We start from the raw sequence: 13621 nt of genomic DNA, 5'->3' as shown, positions 1-13621 counted from the left end.
TATCATATCAGAAACTTCCCTCATTGGTGCCATGCTACTTCAGGATCTGCATAGATCTAAATGCGTATTACGGTTTAGGTGTTGGGGGTTGTTCGTATTTTCTCACTGTTAGCAACATACATATCCAGTTAAATGCAATGTCATCAATAAAATACCACGATATATTGTTTTGTCTTTCCTCATTAAATCGAGCAGAATATAGCATTCCTCTAGAGGGGCTGTCACCTTTAAGCAACAAAACATTTGTGTTTATGTCGTATGTGTAACTTGGTTCATATTTACAGGTTGTATTTTATACATCTATTGCAGGTTCTGCTCTGGCTCTTCAGCAAGAAAACGAAAGGTTACGGCAAACTATGCAGTGCGTCAGTTGCAGAAAATCGCAAAGATCTATTTTTCTGCTGCCCTGTACGCACTTCTGTCTTTGTTCCATTTGCGCGGAAAAATCATCTATCTGTCCTCTGTGTTATAAAAGGATTACAGAAAAAATTAAAACATACCTAGTATAGTGAAAGCGATGCTGATATATTTCAAGATGAAACTGTGCTTGACTAGAAATCATACTTGAAAATATCCTGATATTACATCTGTATTATTCCATTTTAAATAACATAAAACTGAAAACAACCGAATGAAGGAAACCATATATACAGAAATACAACAGAAGCTTTTAAAGGCACATATTTGACATGTTTTCGACACATGAAAGAGCCAATGCGACTGAAGGTGCCAATTGTATTCGCTGAATCATGCAACGTGTGCAATGTTTCAGTCAGATAAAATAGGAGCCATTCAAAAAGAGACATATGGGGTTGTGAGAATGGTCATTTACATGAAACAATCCGAAATTTATTGGATATATTTGAGGAAAGCAGTGAACAATGAAAACTAGTGTTACTACGAGATGTCTAATGAGGATTCTTTACCATGATAAGACTGACTACATCGGGTGTAAACCTGGTTTTAGATGAGAGATGGAACGTCTCTAAGCCAATAGAGACGAAAAGGAGAAATCATGAAATAAAGTGTATATGTTGTATTATGAATTCTTTAAATCCATAATTTACAGTCTTGGCGATTGCCTTTTTGAGAAACAATTGTTAATATTTGATAAAGAGCTCCTGATTTATTGTAACAGGAAACACAATTAATCTTTATTGACACCCTCTTCTCAGGCGCGAGAAATACCCTTTGAAGATATTGGAAACAGTCAACAAGTATGTAGCCCTCTCCGACAAACAATCAGAAATAGACACTACTGCATGGGAAATTGTACTGATATAACTAAGAAATATAAATTTCCATATATGATGGAGAAGGTTTTGATCGATATTATTTCCAGGAAAGTTAGACATAGATTTTTTATGTTATGTTCGTTCCGACGTTTATGGAAAGTTTTCTTTTATGTGGGTAACATTATGTTGGGTTTAGCCGATAACCAAACCGTATGTGCCAAATTCGTTTGTATACAACACATGGAATTCATGAAAAATGAAACCATATAAGCTAGTCAAATGACGAAATTTTGCATGATATATAGAGAGAGAGAGAGAGAGAGACAGAGACAGAGACAGACAGAAAGACAGACAGAGAGACAGACAGACAGACAGAGACAGACAGAGACAGAGATAGATAGATAGACAGACAGACAAATAGATAGATAGATAGATAGATAGATAGATAGATAGATAGATCTGTATATAGAGGAGACCGATCCCGCCCAATGTTTTGTACTAAAGAAAGAAAGAAACGAATACAAATAAATTTTAAAATATACACTACAATGACTATAACAGTTTTACTTCTCCAGCTACTAAACAAATAATCCATACATTTCTCTTAATCTTCTTTCAGCTTTTGATTAAGCAATATTGCACACAGTACCAGTAACTCTCAAAAGATCCTCATTACAGTTGTGCTGAACTGCTTGGATGTTTCTTTTCAGTCGTATGTCGAGAAACTGTCCTCCATCCTAACGCTTAAATTGCATTCGTGTTCCCTTGCGTATTGTTTGTTTTACGGTTCCATTAATTGTGTACCATATTAGATTGTACATAATGTTAAAAGTCTGACGTATTATCACTACTTTGATTTGCCTGAAATGAGTGGTAAACACACACTTTGTAATCTTTAAACTACAGGTCTGTTGGCATTTTATTAGTTTGGTAGCAATATACTAGGCGAAACCTGATTATTTTGGATGTGTCAATGTGTCATGGACGACAGCAATATTATGAACTAATGCAGCAGCCAATGTTTTCGAAATATACCTTATTATCAAGATTACGTCCCTTTGCAAAATGATTCCATTTGATATTAATATGCCTCATAAGTAAATACTTCCCTTAATACGGACGTTGGTTATGTGATTGATATATAGAGTTAGACATTATCTCATCTAATAATGACTATCTTGGATAGGTACTTATCTTACAAGTGTTGATTCACGTGTGCAAATATTTAAGGATAAAAAACGGTATGGCCATGAAATACATTTCAATCTTCTGATTTTATAATCGTCTGACGTAATAATTTAATGGGTTTCCAAATATTGTATAATTTAAATAAAAGCCTTAATAGCAAACCTGACATGTTTGGCGTTATTTTGTACTTAAACGTTTTAAACAGATATGTTAGTATGTGAAATTATTAAAATAAGGATGTTTTGTGGCCCAGTTATCACGGTACTATTCCAAGGATAATACCTCTGGAATCACAAGATAGGAACACAGAGTTATATATATATATATATATATATATATATATATATATATATATATATATATATATATATATATATATATATATATATATATATATATATATATATATATATATATATATATGTGTGTGTGTGTGTGTGTGTGCGTGTATGTGTGTGTGTGTGTGCATGTATGTATGTATGTATGTATGTCAAACGCCGCCTTCATTCTAAGAGTGAAAGTCATCAGTAAGACTTATCAATTACAACGGTCTTAGGTTTTCTCAATTTTGAGAAAAGCAAGAAGTCTGGACTAAAACGATTAATTTCAAAAGTTTCTTTTCAAGGGACAGAACACATCTTGTAGCTTATGTTTTATGAAGATTATGAACGATTTAGTTACCCATTAGATTTACAAATTCATTCGATACATTTTAGGTCATTATATTGACGGTTCAATAAGCAGATCAAGTCTGAATTAAAGCAATCAGAGTAAAAATGTTAAGTGAGCAATTAATGACAGAAAAGGTGTCAAGAAGCGGACGATTAGACAATATCAGCAGAGGTAACGTTGTTTATTGAATATCTATGTACTCATTCGTTGCAGCACGTCAGTACTATATGACGTTCTTAGCTACCGTAAATAAAGTAAATTGCGCAAGATAGCTGTTATTTTCCTACACTTGTAAATGAGATAAGCAATTTTGCATATATGATACCATACTGGATCCAAATTACGTGATGGTATTTTGGTAACCGAAACCGTATCACAACCCCTTACCTATATCATACTCTTAATGTGTGTTAAAAACACCTCAAGCAAGTCCCTTAACTACTCCTTTAGCTTATTGACATTTCTGTCGTCTGCACGTTCGACTTCAGGCATAGACAAGTACAAAATAAAATATAGCAGAAACTACCTTTAATATAACTCTTACAAGACTCAAAGCAATTTTATTTAAGTATATTGCAGAGCAACATTATTGTGGACATCAAACGAGTCAAGCTGTCTTATTGTTTCGGTACTATTATCGTTCAGTTAATGTAATAGGACGAGGATAAAATGAATCAGTGTAATTAGCATCTAAATGGAACCACTGGAAAGATAAGTCCTAAGGGGAGCCACTAATTCTGAAATGAAGCGCAAGGCTGTATACCAAAGTGTCGAAAATCACAAACCATAAAACGGGCATAAACCTTTTGTGCTGAACTGAGACTTGGTAACTAAATTTAATTTGCATGATCAGAAAACATTCGTATTAGGCATTTATTAACAACGTTACCAACACAACTCGCCAATCACGTCCTAAAGTATCGCAACGACGAATCTAATATTACAACGTGACGACAGAAGACAGAATGAGAATAACCAAGGACAGACAATACTAGTTTCTTAATTTACAATATCTTACAGCTCTATAGATGTTTCAGATTTGCATTATAATTAGCCTGACAGATGCCAGTATTTTAACATTCCTACGTGTTCATTGTTGTGGCTTTCTCCTACAGAACGACTACTGAAATGAAATAATACTCTTATTCTATTAAGTGTTTGATCTTGTTTCCAGTTGAATAACTGTAACTACACATGAATCCCTCTTTAATTAAACGACCTTCTGCCGCAAAACACAGTGTGCTCACCTGGACAAATCGAACCAATTTCCATTATCTGGACCACCGCGGATATAGCTGAAATATAAACATTTGCGTCGGATGTTTGTCCTAGCAGTGCTTTACAGAAAAGGCATACCTTGTTTCTTCGCAAAATGAATCCCCAAACGTTTCAAATCAGCATCTTTATTCAAACGATCATTATGGCAATGGTATTTACAGAGAAGATGCTAATAAAAAAGTGTTCAGTGCATTTATGGAATCTTGGTATATCTTTAACTTGATAATAGCCCCGGTGGTCGAAACGACAGGTAATCTTGGCATACATTTGAAACATAATGTGTACAATTGACCTCGAACATGCAAACGGATATCCGTGATATTTTCCCACAATGATCAATGATTACAACGCATTTACATTTTAATACTTGCACCGGGTAATGTTAGTGTTCCCCCAAAACAGGACGGATATAAATTATAAGCTCCAAGTTTCAATTCAAACCGAGCAGAAGATGATATGTGCTGCTCCAACTCTTTTAAATACACGTTTACATGTACATGTTCAGTTAAATGCCAGTGTAGAGGCTTAACCTTTTGACTACACTCCTTGCAAATATGATGTGTGAAATCGCCTTGGTTCAAGACAGTATCTTTACAAACTACGCACTATCTACTTCTCGCGTCCTTAAAAGACGAGAATGATCTTGATCTTATCAGACAAATATTGACTAAATTGAAACTGTGCGTATATACATTCAACCCTCATTCCAGCAGCATGTCATCTACTATTCAAGGCACCACACTATACCATCCAAATAATATACATATACTATCCAAAACGCAGTTTCTAGCGAACCTTACAACGTACTTACAATTATACACGTCGTGTGTAATGAACAAAGCCAAATCACCTTCTATCCAACACCAAGCATTATACCATCAACACAACTTGAGTAGTGACCAAAACCATACAATACTCAAACGCAAATTCGTCTAATCTCTAACATCCCTTGATTATAACACCAACACTTCATGTGTAGTGATCTGATTCCTCGTGGAATATTTAGATATAAACATTACCTATGCATAAGGTGATGATGGTGTCAATAAACTTGCATATATTGAACAGATGTTATAAATACTTTAATCAAGGTAACTAAGTCATAATAACGACAAAAAAAAAAAAAAAAAAAAAAAAAAAGTATGTTAGAATAGTACTAACAAATATAAACTGTCAAGGACTTTAGCTAGATTAAAATATGTCCGGAAAAGCGTTAAAATTGCAGTTGTATTTACACTATGTAACAAAAAAATTATAATAAACTTTATTTTGCACATTTTGAAAGATATGTATCAACCATTAACATTTCTGGCTGTTATCTGAGGTGTCAGCACCCCTCACCTACTAACCAAAGAACATAGTACAGTGGTCAAAACCCTGTCATGAGGGTTCTACAACCGACATAAATTATCCACCACCCACCCTTACTATACAACACGCCATCTGGTATGGTTGTTAATTTGTGGTAGAATATCGAATCTATACGGAAAGAATAAATCAAGACAAATATACACTTATTTTTTTGTGCAGCATTGTGAAAAAGAATCTTAATTAAAATTTGAAACACGTAACGATAATCAATTGTCTTCATCTTTGTCATTGTGTCGTCTTTGTAATTATTTATTTTAGCATTGGTTCTTCTGGTTTTTTTTCAAGCTACAGTTGGAAGCCCACAGAAAATGTTGCTGATCATGATTACATGTATCTTAACTTTGGCCTATGAGTTCTTCTGTCTACGTGGTCCCTTTTTCTTCACGATCTGGACATTCTGAAGCTCACTATCGTTACGCTTGACAGGCAGAGTTGTTAATGTGGCTATTATTCCGAGAGATAGAGTTAGACGTTGTGTCTTGTTGCAAATGTACTTTCAAATAAAAGTCTGAAAATCTCTGGATGGTTGAGCTGTTGTAGCTATTCCGTGTTCACGGATTGAAAACTGATATGTGTATTCTCTTATTCCGACGGGTTTTCTTCCCATATAATGAGATATTGTCTGCCATATTGAAATCAAATCTGCATAATATGCTGCATGGTACGATCAAAAATTTCCATAGGGAAGAGCAGACGGTAAGAGCCGAACACGTTCCGTGACTCATACCAATATGTGCGGACAGTAGTTGCCTAGTACGGAAGCGATCTGGAAGAAAACGCGAATGATCCTGCGCCCGTGCATGTCTTCCTCTTCTCCAAAATACAAGGAGTCAAGATCAACCAAGAAGATTGGTTTTGCATCTAGCCAACCTAAAAAGTGACTTCCATAAATGTGGAACAAGGGCTTTAAACCTACGCTGTTAAATTTAAAAAGTTCAAGTCTCAGGTTGCAGCAGAAAAAGCAGCTGATTTCATTGTTGACTTATTGGAATGAGTTGTAGAGAAAATGCATAAATGACGCCAAGCTGAAGCCAAATTGAAGCTTGCACTGTATGTTGCAGTCGCGAACAAAAAATACAGACGTACGTTCACATTTGTTAAGAGCTAGACTCACATAAGTGATGTGATCGGTTTCTTTGACAGCACGTCAATTGCTAAACGTGATAATGTATATATCAGACAAAACTAAACATTTTGTTCTGGAAAACAAAATGTTAGCTTTGTCACAACTAGCTGATGCTAGATAGAAAATAATTGCTTTTGAGCCTGATGAAAATGGATATTTTGAACGTCTAATTATTTGTTAATATATTAATTAAATCCTAATACCGAAGCTAAGAATACCAATCCATGCACGGAAGAGAACATAAGAAGACAGGTGCATCATAATCACACTCACAAGAAGAAGAAGAAAGTCCCAATACATCTTCAAGAACGATAGATAATGCACTAGAACCCTCATGCATTTAAGAAAACAAACCTTGCTCCTTGTCAGTTTCTTCTGCCACTTACATATAACGATAACCCCTGCAAAGCTAATGTAAAACCATGTGTCGTAATTAATGAAAAATAGAAGCCCATTTGTAACAACATTTAACTCCTTTGAAGTAGTTGTTGCTAGCTGCTCCTGCGTAAAACTTAGTGGTCTTAGCTATGAAAAAAGTACAACTGTAGCAGATATGTTACAGAGGTTACTTGCTTTGTCCAGAGTCCGGAGATACAAGAATAATCAGTATTTAGTCCCCTAAGAATAACAATCATGTTCACTTGACTTTCCGATGATCTGTGGAGAGGAATTTCACAGTCTTAGATATGAGTGACTTCGTTATTTCTTCCTCCTGAGGTATACATGTCGCAATGCTCACGCCAGCATCATCAACATCGAACGAAACAATCTTCTAAGTAAAAGAGGAAGAGAGGAAACTCACTCCTTCTTCGGCAAAACTGTCTTGTCAATACTGAACGAATCTAATGCTCCAATACAAGAACAAGTTATTCAAAAATATAGTGTACCCCGCGCGAATGTTGTTTAAATGTTTCAAATGATGGAAGGGTACACTGGAACAAGATACATAAACAGTGGTTAGGGACATATCATACAATTCTTTGAAGTTGTCTCAAAGAAAATGCCTATCAGTCAAAATGAAAATCACATAGATGGAAAAGAAAAACGAAGCAAGAGTATTGCTTCATACTTTGTCTGAGCCTATTTCTCCTCTTCCTCCTAGTATAACACCCATGTAGTCTACTTCCAAACGCGGCGAATTGAAAGCTTGGCTTAAATCACATTCTACAATTGAAGAAGGGAAAGAAAGAAAAGAAAGAACGGAAGACAAAAGTAGAAACGAAATCAAGATTAAAGTGTGCAAAGTACTAATGACTACATCTACTAATATTGCTCATCGCACAGGTCAAGCATCATATTCCAAAATAACACGCGCACAATCTGCAGTGGCGTCTTATTTATCAGCAGAAACGATATATACCACAACGAGACACGTTTGGCCATCATTAGTTATATTCCCGCCCATGTTGCTGACTACCGAGGTGTTTACAATTTGTAAACCGTTCTAAAATAAACTCAAACGTCTACGTCTAAAGGATCATGCTTTCAATTACAATCGACGCAAACGTTACAAAAGCCCATTCGACAAAGATTTTTAGGAAGTCAATCGAAAATAGATGGAATCGATCATCATATCAAGCAGATTTAACGAACGTCTCTCATTTAGTTTCTCAAACTGAGATTACAAATATGTGTTACGTGACATCGGTGTGTTTCTTTGACTTCTGAAATTAGTTCGAACTTAGTGTAAGCTTTAAAACTGGTCTTGATGGAAAGTGATAGATATCCTCTATTAAGGCAGATATATGCAGATGCCAAGACATTCAGGAAGAATTAAAAAGATAATCACTCTTTAACCACAGAAGATCCTAGAAAAAAGTCAGTCACGTAGAACCGTCTCAAAGAACTTTGACAGAACGTACGTGAAACTGTTTTACATATCAACACACTCGCAAAGACAGGGAAGCGTTACCATGCCTAGTCTGATATTGCAATCAACAAACCAAACCATTGTGGCATCGGGTATGCTCTAGGAATCTGATCGTTTGTTTGCAACGTCTACGAATAAAGAGGTGTTAAACAATTTAGTCTGTGTTTGCAAAATTAAAGCAAAGCTCACATTTAACAAAATGTTCTCAACTCATCACAACGACAAAATTATTTTGTGTCAAAGTACAAGTGCATGGACTTGATATATTTTCTTAACTATTAGCTGAAAAATGTTAAATGAAACAGTTTATTTAAATGAGTTACAACTATTAATCAATAAAAAAGACATTTGCGATATCAATTGCATTCTCCATCAAAGTAGATGAAAAGTTGGAAGACGCTGACTGCAATAAGTGAATGTTCTTTGAAAAGGATATTTCCTCAGTTTCGATTCCTTGGATTGATGCTTGAAAGTTATTGACTTTTAAAACAAGTAGAGGTTACCAATATATGTTAAATACAGCTGCACCTCCTCAAATTTCGCCTCCCAAAGAACAACAACACAACCACTGCGGTTTTTACGTCAAGAACATGTTCCCTAAATTCAAGTCATCTTTATCTGCCAAATCTTTTCTGGTGTATACTGTCATTCGAGCACCATTGAAACCTTGAGTTTAGAACAAAGAGATACACAATTGGGGACTAATGTACTCAGCGGTTGTATTAGTGACATTTTAACTAATCCCTAGTTGAAATAGGGCGACTGTAACAATAAAGTTAGCCTCGCAAAGGTCAGTCATAGCTTTTCCAATCATATTAGTCATATTAAAGAGTCCTCTTGAACAAATTTCCTTTGACATTGATATACAAAATAAAAAAAGCCGAGACTAACCAATTCTATTTAATGCTACCAATGACAGTTTTTGGAATTGTATCAAACTGTGGGTTGCGCCTTTTTGTCCAATTTTTAGGCCTTTCCACCGGTCCTCGCCTCTACTCGGTCTTGAAATATTTAGCCCCTAAGTGACCGTTACATGTTGATCAATTTTATTTTCTTCCATGAGGTGCCTGCATCGCAAACCCGTCTGAGAGTGAGCCAATCATGGGAGTATTGTCTCGTACGCCTGGAGGGAAGCGCCCCAGGAGTTTCAAAAAAGGGCAAAATACCATATTGTGATACTATTCTGTGATTGTAGAAACAAATTCATCGGAGTGTATGTATGATACCGATCAATGCATACAATGCTAGCCCAGCGCAATAAATTAATCTACTGTGGTGGCTAGTGTGTTTTTGATGAATGCTGCGTACTGACGGGCTTGTATTACTGATTTATTTCCTCCTCAGCACTTCTTGCACAGTTTGTATAGCATGATTCTGTTCTGATAAGAAGATATATATAGTTGTGAATATTTTCGTATTGAAGAAATGCTTCTGGCGGTTGATATATATGTTGAGTTGAACAGTAGCCAGGCCATTGCCTCCCAATGTATGCTGAAGGAACTTATGGTGATTACAAACAATGGCATAAACCTGTCAAATAATTGGAATAACGAACATGTGACGAACAAACTGAGATCACCATATCATTTAAATGCGTCGTAAAGGTCTAATCTTAGGAGAAAAACAAAATAGGAAAACATCCAGTTTCAACAACCAGGAAAACAACCAGTAGCTTTCTTCCAGCAACAAAAATGGTGCGCAAGCACTCTGTGAGTGGCTTTTTATCGAAACTCGGCAAGACAGTTTGTTCTCTAATCATAGATATATTGGTCCACTAAATATGGATAACAATAGTGTGTCGAAATAAATTCCAACATCAAATATAACTGTTAAAATCCAAACAATCCGTGCCACATTTGGCAATATCGGACGTCCAGCGGAATAGATGGTGGCCATATATTTGCTGAGCGATAACGCATACGACTCCAATCTAGTTACATACATTTCCAAGGTAGTCTGCCTGACAGGAAACGAGGGATCTACAACATTACAGACACTCGGGGACTACTAAGCTGAATGCAGTCATGTTGGTGGTAAAGGAAAATCGATATTTGTCGACTACATCTACGTAGTTCGATACTGTGCTCAAAACGATATCTTACATTCGCATGAAAACCCCTATGCACATCTGGCGAAAATGGATCCGCCAGAATGGTGTAAGGCCATACAGATGGCGCTACCAAACACAAAATATTGGGCAATGCACAACAAAACGCTTACTGCAGAACAACCCACACATATTTAATCAAAAAGTGCACACAGTTATTCGACCAGGCAAGGAGAAATAGCCCGAACCGTCTCCAAACTTCTGCGTCGAGCCAACTAAAAAGACAACAACAATTGGGAAAACTAAAAAGTAAAGCGACGAGATTGCAATTGCAGTATTCGAATATAAATGAGATGTTTCTCAGATATCAATGAAAGTCTTGCACGTCAAACCTTCCAGAATTCGAACAAACTTTGCTTGCAAGTGGCTTTGGTTTTTATTGTATCGACTACACTCAAGATCGCCCGAAACTAGTCCAACACTTGCGCAACCAAGATTTTCGAATGCAAGGATACGAATATGAGAATTTCGACGATGCTGCTGAAAGATAAATCGACAACTCAGTCTGTTGGTGGCAATGTATTTCCCTACGTGCGAACATCAGCACTCGCATTATACATTATACCCGGCGAGATCTATACAAATGTATCGTCGCAAAATAGAAACCGAGTGGGTTTTAGACTAAATGAATAAGACAAACACAATGTGAGAAAGATGTAAAATGTATGAAATGAAGTAATAGGAGAAACAAATATATGATGTAAAAATATAATGATTCTCTCACGCTCTCAACACAAGACAGACTCAAATCACTCTACACAACATTCACACATTGAAAATAAACCATAAATATTAAAACCGTATGAAGTACAGATCCAAGAAACCTCATGGACTGCAGATACGCTTCAAACAGTATTTACACTACAAGAGAGATTCACATAATCTCGAAATTGCACCCCTATTAAGATTAAAAATAATCTTATGAACACAACTAAGATTCGAAATAATCTTATGAACACAACGAAGATTCAAAATAATCTTATCAACACAACTAAGATTCAAAATAATCTTATCAACACAACTAAGATTCAAAAAAATTTTATGACCATAAAAATGCAATTGGAACAACAATTGAACCAAACGTATGCTTCTATACCGCTTGTAATGTCGCACGATTCCTTGGGCTGGCCCACACTCTTACCGGCCGCTCGCACCTTTATGGATCCACCACATGCACAGTCATACGTATACACACGTACAGACAGCATACAGCACGCTTTTTAATTTGCTACGTCTACGTCCGTGGCACAGACAAACGTACATACATACATACGTATCGACAGCACGCAGCCTTAAACACTCTGGAAACTCCAGACAGCTCTAAACAACTTTAGACAGCTTCTGACAGCTTCTGTCAGCTCTAGTCATATTCACATTCACAATCACAGTGACAGTCATAATTACAGTGACAGTCACAATCACAGCGACAGACACAATCAGAGCGACAGACACAATCACAGCGACAGTCACAATCACAGCGACAGTCATAATCACAGCGACATTCACAATCAGCTACAATAAAGCCAAATTGGTCATAATAATAGTTTCTGTATAATCTCTAGATCTTTGATAATAATTTAACCTCTAATAGTGACTTGTAATTCAAAGTTCAAATCTGCGTTGTAATAAATGCATTATTGCGCGATAAGACATTACAAACCGAATAAGCTTCGCATATAAAATGAAATGTAAACTTAACACTTACCCCTATGGCTGGAGAACAATGGAGAGCATACACTCCTTGACGTAATTCGGTTTTAGAAATTGATCTTACTTAAATCCATAGGAGAGTGAGCAAAAGTCAGGGTAAAATACCCGTGCATATCATGTTATTAATGTTTCTTCGTCACATGTAGTTTCTGGCGAGGTACATGTTAATACAGTCGCTTACCTGGAAAACCACGTATTCACCATAGATAATGTTGTACGCATGTACAACGAGAAATAGTCAAATAGTTCTAAGGCAAAACCAAGTTATTTCTTTGCCTAATTCTGTGACATATATTATTACGTTTCAAAGCCGGAGATTATATGGAAGTTTTGGTGGGTATCTAGCGGACTATAAGGAAAAACCGAACAAACATATGTGCAAACATTTCTGCATATAGGCGTTTTGGCACGAGCCTGTACTCGTATCAAAGTAGCGTTTTGTGCACGAAGAAAAAGTATGGAGCCATACACAATATACGTTTAGAAGTTGTTGGAGTTGTTTTCGAATGTATATGTCCCAATTGAGATCCCCGCCCAAGTGCTTCGTTTGTAATATAATCCCCAAACACGAAGCAAACAAAGGAGCAATGTCTCAAAAGTGCTTCACAGGCCTTTGTTCCAGTGAAAACCATATACTTGCCATGGTATGTACAAACAAAAACTGAGCATGTCGTAGGAATACGTCTATTGCCAACCGCAAACAAAGACAAGAAATAGGACAGATTTAGGATTTCTTATTTGCACGATATTTCGAGAAGATATTTAAACAGTCCACGCTGGAATCGATCTATCTCCACTCCGATGATATACAAAAGATCCTAAATTTCGTAGACAAATTGAGGAAATGTTGTCGATCGCAAAACATAGATTGGTCCCAATCATTTTTCTGGCCAGTCAGAACTTCCTTCGAAACAGGCGGGTCTACTACACCAGCAAAACAGAATCAGGAGTATCACGTGTGCGCAACAGTTGTTGCAGTTCTTCGCCACTCTATGGTCACACCTTTTATAGCAGTCCATCTGCTTTGACGTTTTCTAGTACACCGTGTAGACTTGTTTTCGAAA

At 36.3% G+C, this 13621-nt stretch overlaps 1 protein-coding gene across 7 annotated transcripts in view; it reads left to right on the top strand.

Moving 5' to 3' along the window:
• Positions 1 to 2584, top strand: part of LOC149786506 (baculoviral IAP repeat-containing protein 8-like) — a 40649-nt gene extending 38065 nt beyond the window's left edge. For all 7 annotated transcript variants that reach the window (XM_089976988.1, XM_089976986.1, XM_089976989.1 and 4 more), the window contains one exon: positions 310 to 2584. In XM_089976988.1, the coding sequence (XP_089833114.1) occupies positions 310 to 509 (200 nt within the window). In that variant the 3' untranslated portion in view covers positions 510 to 2584. The remainder of the gene's footprint in view (positions 1 to 309) is intronic.
• The last annotated feature ends 11037 nt before the right edge of the window (positions 2585 to 13621 follow it).

The sequence above is a fragment of the Sinohyriopsis cumingii genome, chromosome 12, assembly GCF_028554795.1.
Source record: "Sinohyriopsis cumingii isolate HCF-2022 chromosome 12, ASM2855479v2, whole genome shotgun sequence".
Taxonomy (NCBI): Eukaryota; Metazoa; Mollusca; class Bivalvia; order Unionida; family Unionidae; genus Sinohyriopsis; species Sinohyriopsis cumingii.
Note: the sequence above shows the minus strand (reverse complement) of the source record. Positions and strands in the feature narration are given on the sequence as shown.